The sequence below is a fragment of the Coregonus clupeaformis genome, chromosome 26 (assembly GCF_020615455.1).
Source record: "Coregonus clupeaformis isolate EN_2021a chromosome 26, ASM2061545v1, whole genome shotgun sequence".
Lineage (NCBI taxonomy): Eukaryota > Metazoa > Chordata > Actinopteri > Salmoniformes > Salmonidae > Coregonus > Coregonus clupeaformis.
In genome coordinates, this window is record NC_059217.1 from 50,581,954 (window position 1) to 50,597,990 (window position 16,037).

The window sequence follows — 16,037 nt, forward strand, 5'->3', positions numbered from 1 at the left end:
CAAAAGCCCTACCGCTTTGCAGTGCGCCTGACGAGCAGCGAGTGAGGGTGAACTACCCACAGTCTCCACATGGGAGCACTAGTTCTGCCTGAGCTAGGGAGATCTTACTCTGTTATTCATTCACCTTCAGCGGTTACTAGTTCATACAAAATAAAACTAGAGCAGTAATTTAACAATGTTTCGCCCACCATTTAATGCCTTATCATCTGTGTTAGCTTCTGTAAGGATCAGATATGGGAATGATCATTCAACAAGTAGATGATTCAGTATGCTTTACCATGTATTTTGTAATACATTCCATTGTTAAAACCATTCGATTGGTGTTTCTATTACAGATAAATCATTCTATATTCTTTCAAAGTGTTTGTAAGGAAAATAACAATTGTTAAAAAAGTGATTTTGATTCACATTTTTGATATTGATTTTGTTTCCTCCGATCCCCCTGCATCTATAACTCATGTTTGAGGACAGGTGTCTCCGCCCCAGACAAAGTATATAAATCTCTGTATGAGCTTAGTCAAAAGTATTGCAGACTGACGTTCAGTGTAGAGATAGGGTGCACACGCAAAAGTTTGTTCTTTACATTTATTCAATTCGATATATTTCTGGCCTGTTTAACAAATAGAGACACATCAGACAGACACAGGTGGAATTGAAACATTTAAGAGAATGGATTGAAAGGCAATTTAACAAGAAACTCATAAACTCATAAACATCTCCACTCATAAAACGTTATATGTGTCCTTATCAGAGAAGAGTGACTTGTCCTCTGACATAAGCAGCAGTAATCATGTCTGGATCTTTTCTGGATTTCAGTCTTAGCCAGCAAGAAACGCTAGCCACATGGTGTAATGAAAGCTGGAGGAGGCCCTGTCTAAGCAGCTGGCTAGGAGGCCTCAGATGGCTTGTCCTCTTCTGACTGTGATGATTTTACTATTATTTAAAGGGTGTGTAGAAAAGGACTGTGAAATCTTGGTGGCAAAGACACACCCCTTTACACCTTTTCCCTTTGTATCAATGAGACACTGATTGGAGTCACCTGAGAGGGAAAAGAGAGAGACGCAGGGCACTATTCAATTACATATAAGTACATGATCTGTGTTACTATTCTGTCAGATACTGATACATACACACATACTCAAACATGGACACAGTAACACAGGGGGGAAGATGGTGGGATGGGGGTTAGTAGGGGTCACTGTGTCTCAGTTCTCCGCAGGCTACAGAACAAGCAGAGCCTGGGAGAGAGAGAGAGATTCTGTAGCACTACAGCGTAACCCCAGTGGTCACACACAGACCCAGGGGCTCAATAATAGTGCACACGCACACTTTAATAACACCAGAAAACACACACTGAGGTATAACATTCAATAGTCAATGGACCATATTTAAACTTGTTCAATTTAGGTCTTAGGCTATGTATTGTTAGTGCTTGACTTGGACTGAAATAGGTGCTGGTAATCATTTTGGGTGCCGGTACTGTTTATATTTAGGTGCAAGAGCTCCACAATACTTTTAAGAATAATATTCTATAAGAGGTGCAGGAGCTCAAGCAGTAGAACATTTGAGGTTCCAGTACTCAGCTCCGGTGAGCTCCTGTCTAAGTCAAGCACTGTGTATTGTCTAACTGTTGATGTAAAAGGTATAACATGCAATAGTCAATGTATAACATGCAATAATCAATGGACCATATTTAAACTTGGTCCATTGACTATTGCATGTTGCCCTAGGCCTAGGCTATGTATTGTCCAACTCTTGATAGCTTACCATGCATACATATGCATAATGTATATGCATAGCATCACTTTAATCATGCATTTTCCAGGGGTATTTTTCCAGAGACCCTTATAAAAACGCATGACTGATACTCACTTGTCTTGTTTGTTTTTACTCTTTTACTGGCCTATTGAAAACGATCAGGTCGACTACAGGCTACCATTTTCTCTGACACTCATCCACCAATGCACATTGCCACCTAATTATACCACCCTCACATTCTTCATTGTCATGTTACATCAAACGTTGATATGTTAAATGTTACGCCATGATGGAACAATGTTGGCAAATGTAGGCAATTCTTGGTAGGCCTAGTTGTCATATTTTTCAGAGCTCGCCATAGTTGTTTTGCTGCCCGCTGCCATTTCGACTGATTAACATATTGAGTAATTAAAACATCGAAATGCCCGTCCTTGACATAACTGAGACACCGGCAGACGGCAGTCATTATTAAAGCAAAAATGTAGCCAATCAAATGAAACGCAATCGTGATGAACTTGAAAACAAAAGATCGATCACGTGACCAGAGGTACAGCTAGTAGTCATATGACCTGTAGTGCTTCTATATACAGGCCATAGACACAGCAATTGTTACGCACACAGGACTTCGACACAAGCGTTTGAGGCGAACATCGTTGGTGCATTAGGCTGGTTTCGTCCTCGACATGACTAGCATGTATTTTGTTAGTTTGGTGGTGTGTTTCCTTGCTGTTTCGTGTCTTACATGGGCAGACTACGCCCCTGACGAGGTAACCGAACTACCGGGAATGTCGTTTAAACCAAACTACCGGCAATGGTCGGGCTATTTGAAAGCCAGCCCTGGAAAGTTTCTCCATTACTGGTGAGTATCAGTAATGCCATACTAACTAACAACTTATAGTGTTTGTTCTGGTTGGGGATGCTTTCAGAAACTCCAGCTCGTGCACAACATCAGTTTGCTACAATATGCATCAGTGGGAATCGGTTTATTCCAAATGGGTGAAATAATAAATTAATCAACGCATGGCATAAATAACCGTATTATCTTTTTAAAAAGTCATCAAATAAACTTACAAGAGTGACTATTGCTCAATAGTAAATTAATACATACAGTAGTTATTACAGAGACAACTGAAGATTGTTTAACAAAATACAACTTCAGATAGAAAGTCAGACAGGCAGAAGTGGAAACACTTCTGAAGCTGGACTAGATTATTGTTTATACTTTCTCTTTTACTACTTCCTCCAGCATCGGTAAAGCATGGTGTTGTAGCTTGTACTTTCATTGAGACGTTTAAGAGCTAGAACACCCTTTGCCATAAGCTATGAGAAGTTAATGAATGACAAAATAACACATGACAAACTTTTATTCTAGTGTTCTACAGGCCACACACATACTGTACACACACGTCCACGTAAGCACACATTAAAATAATCAGCAGACACTGTTGTACCTGGGGTCTAGAATTAAGTGCGGAGTGCACCAAGTGTGTCTTCGGGTGCTCCCTATCTCCCGTTAACCTGGCCCTCTACCTCCCTGCTCCCCCAGGTTTGTGACCTCACAGAGGGACCCACTGAAGGACCCTGTTGTGCTGTGGCTGAACGGAGGGCCAGGCTGCAGCTCGCTGGACGGCTTTCTGTCAGAGAATGGCCCCTTCCATGTGAGTTCTCCCACACCTTACCTTTTCAGCATGAGCTTAGCAGGACCTGTGATTTCAGTTTGTGCCTGTGTGTCCCAGTGTAATCTTATTGTATGCAGCAATTCTGAGTCACACAGAATAACAACATAATTTTGTCTCCCTCAGGTGAATGATGATGGGGCCACTCTGTATGAGAATAAGTTCAGCTGGAACAGGATCGCCAACGTTCTATACCTAGAGTCCCCTGCAGGTGTGGGATACTCCTACTCTGACAACCAAAAGTACAAAACTGACGACGACCAGGTGAGCTCATCAAGGTCTCATTCAGGAGAGTGAAATGCATTGAATAAATCGGACATGATTATATACCTCTTGTCATAGAAATACAGTGTGTATAACAGACATGCCTATCTGAACTTTCCAGTGTTGTGCTCCACTGACAGTGGCTCAGAAATAAATAATGCAGTTCACGCTTCCTAATTGAATACTAAAGTAATAGTAACTGATTTATCTCCCCCTTACTATTAGGTGGCTGATGACAACTACCTAGCTCTGCAGAGTTTCTTTGCCAAGTTTCCAAACTTCACACAGAATGAGTTCTTCATCATCGGTGAGAGTTATGGTGGGATCTATGCCCCGACACTCAGCCAGCGTGTAGCCACAGGGACCGCAAAGATTAACTTCAAGGTGAGTTGATTCACACACCGACTTAATTGTTTTGAGTGGATTCCCCTCTTACACTCTAAAAAATAAATGCATTGTTGGTTAAGGGCTGTAAGTAAGCATTTCACGGTAATGTCTACACCTGTTGTATTCGGCACATGTGGCAAATCAAATTTGATTTTAAAATCAGAAGACTGAGCATAAAAGTTGAAAGCAATGCGATGGAATTCAATCCTATCCAATCACCTGTCAATGATTATGAAGAAAAGGAGGCAAGGAGAGGATGCCATGAATCTAATATGTATCTGCCAGTTATAAAGAACTCATTTAATGTGTTTGTCAGGGCTTTGCAGTGGGTAATGGCCTCAGTAGCTTTGCCCTGAATGACCAGTCTCTGATCTACTTTGGTTACTACCATGGCCTCTTTGGAGAACAGTAAGAAACACACAACACATTCACTCATGTGGGACTGTGTTGCTATGTTTACATTACTAGAGATAATTCCTTTCAAAAGCCCCACAACATATGTATAGGCTTGTCTGATGCTTCTGTTACAAGACATTGTAATGTGTAAGTAAACTATCCTCTTGCAGACTGTGGACAGATCTGAACACAAACTGCTGCGATAAGGGAACCTGTAACTTCTTCAACAACAGCAAGGAGGCCTGCAAGACACTGGTACACATGGACACACTTTTACAAACAGATAAGAAGTATTATACATCATACAGAAATTGGGCTACTATTACATGCGCAGGTTTAACATAGAAATGTGTACTTGTCCTTTCTTGCTCTCTCAGTTGAGCCAGGCCTTTAGTATTGTGTATGATTCTGGGCTGAATGAGTATGCACTTTACCTGGACTGTGAGGGTGGCGTTAGGGCCAGAGCCTATGAGAGGAGCATGAGCCACCTCTTCAGGAACTACAGGAAGCACTGGGACACCTTCCAGGTAAGTGCCCCCTCCCCATGGAGGAATACAGTGTTCAAGTCCATCCTGGCATTAGATATTGATAGTCTTGTGTTCAGAAGGGTTGTTCCAGTTATTCTCTAATTATGTTTGAAGTGGTTATGATGGAAGATATTGGTGTGTTATGTAAGTACTTTGTGTCGCTGTAGCTGCTGAAGGTGCCGTCCATCGCTGGCCAAACTCCTTCGGTGGGTGAGGTCCCTCCTTGCATTAACAGCACAGCTCAGATGAACTGGCTCAACCGGGGTGATGTGAGGAAAGCCCTACACATCCCTGATACACTTCCGCCCTGGGACATCTGCAGGTATATTACACAAGTACCCACACATCCCTAACACTCAGGAAGTCTAAATTCAGCAAAGGAACACCTAAAACCTGACAACAGTAAACTACCTACAAAAGGACCTCTTTACCATAACTCTCTATGTAGTGACGTGGTGGGGGGACAGTACACCAACATCTACCCGACAGTGAAGGATGTGTATCTGAAGCTGCTGTCTCTGGGGGTGCGGGCGCTGGTCTATAACGGAGACACTGACATGGCCTGCAACTTCCTGGGAGACAAGTGGTTGTGGAGCAGCTCAACCAGAAGGTAAGGCTCTTGAAGACTGGTATTTGGGTCATGTGGCATAGAGATTTGTATGCTGGGTTGCAGGGTATTTGACATGTTTGTAACTCACAGGGCATGCATTGTGAAGACTTTGTTTTCTTTCATTTCCAGACAACCACCAAGTACCAGAGCTGGATATCTGATGACCAGATTGCCGGCTTCTACGAGCAGTATGGAAACATCACCTTCCTGACTGTGAAGGTAAGCACTACTTAGTTAGCATATTGGCATTGATTCACTGTCTTCAGACTCATTAACACACCACAGACACATTGTATATGTTCATAAAGATTAGTGGATGCAACAGGGGAGGCTGCTGCGTTCTAATCCCATCCTCTGTTTCAGGGCGCTGGTCACATGGTGCCGCAGTGGGCTCCAGGCCCCGCCTTAGACATGTTCCAGTCCTTCCTGTCCAACAAACCCTACTGAGCATTCTCCTGGGGCTGCTTCCGTGTCAGTAATGGGACTTATTAGTTGGTCAGGATGATGGCCCATTTTTCTCAGGGAGGGTTGGGTGGAAAAGGGGATCTGTTCAATGTTTTTGTATTGTGATCAAATGACATGTTTCTGTTGCACTCCAAGTAAGAGCTCAGTAGATCAAAGCAAGTGCACACACTTATCAGTGTTGGGGACTAAGCCATTTCTTAATTTCAGTAAATGTATCATTTTACTTTTCTTGAAGCAAACTACATATTAATAGCCTTACAGAAATGTTTTGATGTGATCCACCTCAATCTTCCTTTAGTGATGCTGTGCAATCACTCTGGTTGGCTTTAACTGATTAGCAGCTTATTAGTCTCATCAGAACTGTCATTTGCCTTTTGTGAATTTCCTCATGCAGTTTTTTTAATCAGGGGTTTTCAGTTGTCACCACTTGGGGGAGCTGAAATGCTGTGGAACTCAAATAGCCAAAAGGCCAATCAGCACTTTAAAATAATCTAACATTCTTTGTCTTTCAAATAAATGGTTTTTATGAAATAATTTGTATCTCATTAATTTAAGAGCATTTTTTAAACATGGTTAATTAACAGAACGTGTAAAAACATCCAAGTAATCTTAAGTGACTGTTCCATAGACATGTAAAGATAATGGTGGTGAATTCCAGGGATGGTGATTGAGCACCAAAAATCCCATTCTCAGCCACCATCCAGAAGATGCAGTACACAACAGGCTCAGTCAGCAAATTTAATTGGACAGGCGTTTTCAAACGGGTACTGCAGGGGTCCGCAATTACTTTTTTTGGGAGGAAAAATATTGGTATTTTAAATAGATGTAATACTGTTTGAGAACTAACAATCAAAAAAGATAGACAGGGTTTTAAAAGGCATTCGGGGCACATACCCACTGATTTGTTTGAGCAGAGGAACAAAGCATTAGTCATGGCAAAATTGTCTCCACTCCATGTCACTGTGTAGAATTGCTGGAAATTGGCTAGAAAAACGCTAAAGTTTCTCCCAGCTCAATTGATTTTTTATTTTTTTTGAATTGCAGATTTTTTTACACACCAATATACCTTTCTAGCTAATAGACTGGTCAAACTGTCTACCAAATCTATTCATTTTTAAATTATAATTTTTACTTGCCATAATCATTCACCTGATAAGACTAGATAGTTTTGTCCTAAACCCTCATGTTAGTAAAAACATGACAATCTGAATTCAATGACAAAACCATCAGTTTATTAAAATGTAGATTGATAACAGGAGAAGTCAGGATTACGACTGCTTATTGTTCAACCAGATGACTAAATTGGTTCAGTTCAGAAAAAAACGATTTCCCTTGGCTCCAATTATGGAATACAAATCATAAAACAAAAGTAATGAGCATTTCCAATCTCATTCAAGTAATTCTAAAACAGTAATTTCTGCCCTGAGGGAACAATCCCTTTGAACATGATAGCTTTTTGTCCCTTAAAGCTAGGCCCAATACAATCGTTTAACTTCAGGAATCAGCTTAAGACCCCAGACTTCTGAAATCTCAAAGGCATTCAAAATCGCTTAAAATTATAATACACTTGCCACATTACAGGTTTAAGAACTACAATTTCAGGATACGTCTTCAAACCACTTGATCATTGGAATTGTAAAAGTAATACAAAAATGGATGGAAATGTTTGGCCACATTCTTAAAACAGTATGTTCATTACTCATCAGTAACAACAACTATCAGAGGTACCCAGGGGGAGAGGTACCCTCTCCCACTGCCCAGTTTCTTGAGGGATGGGATGCCACCTGTGGTTGTGCATGCTGGGCCAGCAGGGAAAAGCATAGGGAGGGGCTGAGAATGTCAAGACGGATTTGGTACTGCTGCCCACAACGGGGCAAAACACAGGACTACTCCCACAATAGAATTAAATAAAAACAGCAACATAAAATTGGCATAATCTTTTTAAAAGACAAGATAGGTCCCTTGTCAGTGGTTGCTCTCAGGACTCTCATCCAATCCAAGAGCATCGCTCCATGGGTGACACGAGTGCTATGGAGCGGTTTCATCGTCAGGGAGACAACGAGACGTGCGGCATGCAGGAGAGGTCACAGGAGGGAGTGTGTTTGCATGTGTGTTGGATCCTCCACATCCTGATATAAGTCAATAAAGTTCAGAATAGCAGCATAGACCTGCATCCCCTCCTCATCCAGCAAAGAGTCTTGCTGGTCAGAATTCTATTGGCTGTCCGGATAGTGGATGATGTCTTGATAGATGGCATTGGCGGTGGTCTGGCCAAAGATGAAAGCGCCGATGGTTACCATGATGACACCGTAGACCACCATCCCATGCCAGCTATGGAGAGAGGAGATCAGCGTTCACTAACAGTCACATCAGGAGATTTCTTCATTTACATTTCTTCAATTACGTACAGGTAGTGAGTCTCGTCTTACCTAGCAGATCGGACCTCTGTTTCTGAGAGCTTTGCCTGAATCAGACACAGACCTGCAGGGGAGAGCAGAACAGGCATTATGCTTATTGCTGATATAAACACATTGTAAAACACACACACACTGGTCATACCTGGGAAGACAAAGATGAAGCAGGCTGCCAGTCCTCCGATGAGGGAGATGACTCGGCCAATGTCGGGGATGAAGAGCGCAAGGACGAGTGTGATCGTGAACCACACAAGCGTCTGCAACACCCTGCGTCTCCGCTCACGCCTCACACACAACTCCACCTGCTCGCCACGGAAACGGAGCCATAGCCCCTCAAGCACCGCCCTGAAGAAACAAGTTACACAACAATGTAGCATTGAAATGGCATGGGTGGCACACTTTGTGCTTTGTAGGGTAAGGTTAAAGTGTCTCACCGGCCACAGAAGTGTAGAATGGGATAGGAGGTGATAACACAGATTACGATGAAGGCTCTTGCGATTGCCATGGCGATGTCGTTAGGAGGATATGACATCAGCACATCCTGACTGACGTTAGACCCAAATGACAGAAAGCCACAGACACCTGAGACAGGGAGTATGCACCATTAACACATCAACAAATCACACAAGAAATGAGCCATGCCATACAACAAAACCCAATGCATTCAGAACTGACTGTAGACCCACACACTTGACGAACACACACACCTGTGCCAGTGTAGACGAAGAGGCAGATGATCATGCCGACGGTGACCACACCTCCCCAGGGCTTGATCTCACTCCTTCTCATGCTATTAAACACTGGCACACTGCTCACATGACACTGAGAGATAGAGAAAGTGAGAGAGATTGTGTGAGGATATTAGTAATTTCAAGCATTTTTCAATCAAGTAATAGAAATAGCCATATGCACACACTCACAAACACAGACAGATACCTGGAAGCCAAAGCAAATGGTGGGCATGGCGTTCAACACTGCACTCCAGGAGGACGGGCTGTAACAGACATACTGGCTGATCAACACAAACAAAGCATGATGGGAACTGTAGTTTGATGTAGACTGTGCTTTAATGAAAGGCGAGTGGGCTGAAATGCAGTTTCTGAACTCTATGTCCCGTCTGGCACCATGGGTGTAGGGAACGGGTCTGAATGAGTGGGAATTGTATATGTAGTTCAGTTAGCTTACCTGGTTGGAATGTAGCCGGGGGTCATCTCTTTATCAGGCCAGATGTATTTCAGGATTACCACAATGGTGACATACCAGGTGCCAACAACACTCAGGGCACTAAAAACAGGAGAACAGCACTATCACAGACTGACCTGTATTCATATAGCCTACTGATAATAAGCAGGCTTCAAATTCTAATTCAATCATCAGTTGTAGACTAAAGGGTGGTGTGGGAAAGTGTACTTGGTAAATTTGTAAACGTGTATTTGTTGGATGCAGCAAGGCATACCTGGCGTATTTCTGGAAGCCAATCTCTTTGGGGATGGAGAGAGGCAGAATGACCAGGATGGCAGTCACACAAATGGTGAACTTACGGTCAATGTACCAGTGACCACCGACCACACCATCTGGCAAATGGGCTATTGCAGCTATCACTACAGAAAGAGAGAGATAGTGAGTAGAGGAAGTGAGAGAGATAGAGGAAAGGCAGAAGAGCAAACAGAACATTCCATTGACTAACGTCTTATTTAAAGTAGAATTGTTGTAGTGCAGGCTATCTGATAGCAGGGTCATAGTCCATCTGAGGCTGACCTAAGGTGGCTTTCCAACCGGTCAGCACTTAAAGCCTTAATGGCCATTTCATTATGACGGCACATCTAAACAGCTGAGCTAGAGAGGATCTCATTCCAAACTCCCTTGGTTCTTATCCACAGTGATAATAACCCTTTCTGATTACACTAATACAACACATCAACAAACACACAGATAGTGTGATGGTGCAACAGATGAAGTTAACCTTTTTTGAAGGTACAAAGGAAATGGAAAACAACTGGTGAAAAAGGCTAGCCAATGCTACAATCTGCAACTTTGAGTGAAATGACCTTCTGTTTCGTCAACTGTGTGTGTGATGGAGACTGTTGCACATGTTGTTAATGTTTGCCGTTCATACAAGGACTTATACATAGCTAGACATGACTGCCTCATTGACCTGATAGCTAGTGAGGTGAGACAGACAGTACCACCATCAGTGCATATTCACAAACATTATCTTGTCAGAGGAGGCTGATTTGATGTTGAGTTTTCTTGTATACCGAATATGCCAGATATTGTTGTTGTGGGGGACGAGCTCATTTTGGAAGTGGGTTACTCTTTTGACTCCTATATGGAGCAGACCATTGCTGAAATACCAGCCCCTGAACAGCCTTTTTTATCAGTGCAAACTTGTAGTGCTGATATATAGGAGCCTCGGTCATGTACATAGGCTGACAGTACGTGGGCTTCAGATTGCAGACCTGCATAGGACAAAGGCAAAGCAGCGGGCGAGGCACTGCTCTGTGTCAGCTGTCATGGGCAGCTTAGCTGTTTGGAGAAGAAGGTGGGCAATTCTACAGTAACACAGTGAAAACCATTGTGCCGTCATTCTGTTACCAAACTTTGCATCTGCACTGCTCTTCAAGTAAATGCATTCATAAGTGTCCAGATATGTGTCCTTTTGAATTGTTTGAATTCTTCTCGACTGTAATTCGATTTGTGGATTCAAATAAAGTACTTTAAAATGTGTGTGTGTGTACACATGTTCATGATCTATGTGTGAGAAACACTCACAGCGGTCCAGCTGGTCTCCAATGACAATAAAGAAGGCAATGCAGGTGCCAAAGGTGTAGACGGCGATGGCCACCTCACAGATGACCCCTGTGACCTTCCCACACGATGCCCGCACCACCTCCTGATAGGTGCCCTCATTACTGACCTAGGCAAAGAGCACAGGGTCACTAGGAAGAGTACTGCTGGATAAGAATGTCTTAAATTGTCAATTGTGTGTTCGTAAGAGGGGGGGAACTTACTAACCTGGGAGCAGTATGCCAGGATCACCAGACCGCTGATTATGAAAATCAGCATGGCCTACAACACACAAAAACAGGACGTTTTAACAAATACATCCCTGTATAATATATATATGCAGTATTTCTCACTTCTGCTCCTGGAGTGCCACAGTGTGCAGGCTTCGGTCTCAAAAGTGTGTGTGTGTCTGTAGCACTCACCATCTGTAGCACCACCCCTGCAATCACGCCTCCAGCCATGTTGAAGGCGGCGGGAAAGTTGAGTAGTCCTGCCCCCAGCGCAGCATTCACCACAATGAAGACAGCGGCTGTGGCCGACACCCCTCCACTCCTCTCCCTGTCTGACACAGGGGGCCGAACGGACTCCACACTGGGGCTCTGCAGTAACCACGCTCTCTCACCAGCATCTTCACTCCCAGCCTCGGCCCAGTCCCCCGCCTCACTGTTAATCGCCATGGGACACCACCCGGCTGGCACAACCCCAAAAATCCTACCTAAAACACCCCCAAATTCACCCTACTCTGTTGAACACAGACTTCAACACTAAAGAGCTGAGTTGAGGGTATTCATAGTTTGGGTTGAGGGGTCAGTCTGAAGGTTTGTTGTGGCTCTTGTGACATTCAGGACACAGATGACTGCTTGTCAGTTTATCCTCAAAGTGGATGTAGTGTTACCCAGCAGTCAACCCTTTCTTCAATCTGCAACAAGACAAACACACATTACAGCTTTGGCCTTCTGGGCACCTTATCTCAGCTCTCTCTAAGTGCTTACTACCTAGGTATGAAATTGTTATTTTCAAATACAATCTCTTTTTGGGCCTAGTTGTGGTCAATTTGCGGTGTTCAAAATTATTATAATTATGTTCCGGCCCCCCGAACATTCGCTCCGACAAAAATCGCCCCTCGGCTGAATCTAGTTGCCTAACCCTGCTATTACAGCATCCCTCTGAAACACATTCTAAAGAGACATGTGGTCATTAGTTTTAGATAGGTCTGATCCCAAGAGATGTTCACTTCATATCCCTGAGAAGCATTAAAGAGTAGGATCACAGTACAGTGGACTTCAGTGATCAGGGTCACTGTTCTCATGATGACACGGTGTCTCACAGTAGATAACTGTTGTAAACCTCACTGTCAGGCGTGTGACCTACACACTAAACAGGCTAATTATTGTGCTTGTCAGAGGCTATGCATTTTTGTAGGCATTCAGGTAGGTAAGCTATGTCATGAACATGTTGATTGTAAGTCATAAATGATAATAGGCTATATTGAAATACAAGGTGGATAACAACTTAATATCACTTCATTTAGTCAAAGGGAAATAGACTACATACTTCTCTTACCTCAATTATTTTGTCGTCATTTTAGTAGTGTTCACAAGCTGCTAGGCAGAGGTGGTAAGACCATAAAACATCTTACCTACGTACTAAAAGATGACAAGTGTCTGCAACTAGTCAGCCTCAACCCCCTTTAGATTTTTCTTGAAGTTGAGGTGACTTGGAGAAATTAATTGTCATGTCTTGAACATTTTCAAAGCCCCTTAACGGAAAATATACCCCCTGCAGGACTTTCTTTCAGCCCTATTTTAAAAAGGGATACTTTACCTACATTTATTATGATTTTTTACCAAATCCTTAAAAGGTGCAATATGCAGAAATCGCACCACCATTTTCTGGTTGCAAAAATTCTAATTGTTCGCCTAATTTCAGTTTATATGACAAAACAAGCCCTCAGTGTAGAGAATCATTGTACCATCTAAACTGCTGTGAAATATATTTTAGGTTGTTTGAAGCTGGTGTACAAAACTGAAAGTAAAAGACGCAAAAACGATACTTAAGAACGGGAAGCATAGAAATATCGCACATATAACATATCCCGCTTCTAAGACTTGCTTTCAATGAGAATGACCGATCTATGACTCACATTTCTATGTGAATTTGGTCAGGTCACCCAAAAAGTTACATGTTGCAGCTTTAATAATTTTAATCTCTCAATGTTAATCTCAAAGTTCACCCGATTGATGCATTTAGCTATTGAAATTACATGTCTTCTTCCAGGGGAGGATGCCCACGGACCCCCCTACTAGTGTTCCCCTTCTGGATTTGGGCTAAGCCCCCAATGTCCTCAAATCATAGAAACGCCACTGGAGCTACCTAAACAATAACAAAGCAAGAAACATTCATAAAATACAGAAAATTTGGTAGCTTTACTAATAGTCAACTTTGCATATAAAGCAGCTGAATCTTAGATTCAGATCTAGCTACAGGCCTAGAAAATCACAAATCACGACAATGATCCTGATTGGTGATGTTATTATAACAAAGTGGACACCGGCACCGCATCATCGTCAGCTGTTGCTAGCTGGCTGATAGTTTTCGAAAGCTGCTACCGACCTCCCTATCTACATATTATTTAACCAGCTCAGTTAAAAATATGAAAATACATATAATATACTCAAATACTCGATAAATACCTCTCTATTGTCTCTCCGATGCTTGTGTTTTTCTGCAACAACCGCACGCGCAGTGAAATTCCTGCTGAACAAGCAAGGATGGCATGTGACTTGATTGGGATGTGATCATGTGACGATGTAAAATGACATCATTAAAAACGAAGTGCATGGTGGGAATTATAGTTTACTGCCACGAGAACAAAGCAAAATCATGCCAGAGGGTTTTCGCAGGGTAGATACTGCAGCACAGGAGGCTGCTAAGGGGAGGATGGCTCATAATAATGGCCGGAACAGAGCGAATAGAATGGCATTAAACATATGGAAACCATGTGTTTGATGTATTTGATACCATTCCACCTATTCCGCTCCAGCCATTGTCACGAGCCCGTCCTCCCCAATTAATGTGCCACCAACCTCCTGTGTACTGCAGATACATCTTCAAAAAATGAGAGTATTTTGTGTCTAAAAAAACAATGATTTAAGTAGTAAAATCATGTCCTACACTGTAGTCCAGTGGTTCCCAACCAGGGGTACTAGGACCCCTGGGGGTACTTGAGAAGATTCATGAGACCATAGGCCTACTGGTAAAATGCACGAGGGGGTACTTCAGGGGTACTCTGGCCAGAGCAAAATTCAGTTGGTGGTACAGTAACTGAAAAAGGTTGGGAACCACTGCCGTAGTCCAACGGTATCAGTTCAGTTTCTTACATTTGGCTTGACAATATTCATTTCAGAAAGAACTACAAAATAAGCCCAGTTCTCATTTCAATGACAGATATTTTATTAATTGTTCAGAGAAAGACATGACTGATGCTCCATATAGTTCTTTTTTATTTTGCGCTAACCCTAACATTGTGAGAGAGCAGCTTATCCTTTATGAGTAGACAGCAGAAAGGTGCATTTCCCTGCACAATCTGTCTTGTTACAATCAGAAAGACACACACAGAGAAAATGTTTGAAGGCTGATCCATGGAGCAAAACACTGTTTGTACAACTTTTTATATGTATTAATAGAAGTTCTATAACCTCTTGGTTCTGAAACGGATGGGATAGGAGTCGCCCAGTGATCTAAATAACACACTTGTGAAATGCCTTCTCTTGTGGAAATACAAGAGCACCGTCATAGGAGTCTATCCTTTTAAATCTGCAATTTGTAACTTTTTGGACAAAATTCACATAGAAATGTGAGTTATAGATCAGTCATTGTAAAGTAAGTCTAAGAAGCAGTAGATCTGTTCTATGTGCGCTATGTCTATGCTTCTCATTTTAAAGTTTCATTTTTGCATTTTACTTTCGGTTCTGTACACCAGCTTTAAACAGCTGAAAATACAACATTTTTGGTTATTTAAGATATATTTCACAGCAGTTTAGATGGTACAAGGATTCTCTACACATTACTTGTTTTGTCACAAACTGAAATTAGGCGAACTATTAGATTTTTAGCAACCAGGAAATGGCGGAGCGATTTCGGTATATTGCACCTTTAAAACCTCATAAACCAAGTTCTTGGGGGGTGAGAGAGACATTCAGTGGGCATTTAAGACTGGCTGGCTGACTGACTGACTGCTCCCTCATCAACACTTAGCAGAAATGCAGTAGACCCTGCTCTTAGTGCAAAAAGCACAAAACATGTACAGCAATTGTTTGTTTTTTTTTGTTGTTTTTTTACAAACAAATACTGAATATGGAAGACAAGATAATGCAAGTGGCAATGCAAGAGACAGAGGCTGAGTGAAAGGACTGATTGATCATACATTATTGTCCATTTCTAAAGCATATTAAAATATCAATGACCGTATCTCATCTAAAAGTAGTGCCAGACAATCTTACAACTAACTGCTATCTGGAAATGCTGAGTTTTCTGCTACTCTACTGGTGTTGAGGAAAAGTTGAACTTTCACATCCTACAGAAATATGCAATGACAGAGTTCACAATTCATACACACACACACATGCAAAGAGACACAGACAAACACACACTACAGCACCTAAGTGTTGGTAAACTCATCTGTAGCCTGACAGCAATTTGGACCACAGCAGGCAGAGCAGGTTTAAAAAGAGAATATACATCTATGCTAATA

General features: G+C 42.3%; 2 protein-coding genes and 1 non-coding gene across 3 annotated transcripts; 1 reads left to right on the top strand and 2 right to left on the bottom strand.

Moving 5' to 3' along the window:
* Positions 1-1,196: 1,196 nt before the first annotated feature.
* Positions 1,197-1,319, bottom strand: LOC121548445. The gene has a single exon (XR_005996654.1). It is a non-coding gene; the product is annotated as a small nucleolar RNA SNORA76 (small nucleolar RNA).
* A 1,122-nt stretch (positions 1,320-2,441) lies between these two features.
* On the top strand, positions 2,442-6,614 carry si:ch211-122f10.4 (cathepsin A-like). Its single transcript, XM_041859678.2, is given in 12 exon segments — positions 2,442-2,617; positions 3,305-3,416; positions 3,561-3,698; positions 3,924-4,082; positions 4,402-4,493; positions 4,652-4,736; positions 4,859-5,008; positions 5,176-5,330; positions 5,457-5,593; positions 5,596-5,618; positions 5,748-5,837; positions 5,982-6,614. Coding segments are annotated over 12 exon segments (1,401 nt in total). The 3' UTR covers positions 6,066-6,614.
* Positions 6,615-7,293: 679 nt separating this feature from the next.
* On the bottom strand, positions 7,294-14,063 carry slc38a7 (solute carrier family 38 member 7). Its single transcript, XM_041859679.2, has 12 exons — positions 13,978-14,063; positions 11,707-12,203; positions 11,513-11,566; positions 11,270-11,414; positions 9,954-10,098; positions 9,683-9,781; positions 9,434-9,491; positions 9,205-9,319; positions 8,932-9,079; positions 8,643-8,842; positions 8,513-8,564; positions 7,294-8,414 (listed from the first exon to the last, which is right to left on the bottom strand). The coding sequence occupies exons 2-12, from the start codon at positions 11,959-11,961 to the stop codon at positions 8,297-8,299; spliced, it is 1,389 nt and encodes a 462-aa protein (XP_041715613.2). The 5' UTR covers positions 11,962-12,203; positions 13,978-14,063; the 3' UTR covers positions 7,294-8,296.
* Positions 14,064-16,037: the final 1,974 nt, after the last annotated feature.

Excerpts from the sequence above, each read along its gene's own strand:
- slc38a7 (XM_041859679.2), bottom strand. The coding sequence starts at position 11,961 with ATGGCGATTAACAGTGAGGCGGGGGACTGGGCCGAGGCTGGGAGTGAA. Across the intron at positions 11,415-11,512 it reads TCCTGGCATACTGCTCCCAG|GTCAGTAATGAGGGCACCTA; the intron begins GTTAGTAAGTTC and ends CTCTTTGCCTAG. Across the intron at positions 9,320-9,433 it reads CCATTTGCTTTGGCTTCCAG|TGTCATGTGAGCAGTGTGCC; the intron begins GTATCTGTCTGT and ends TCTATCTCTCAG.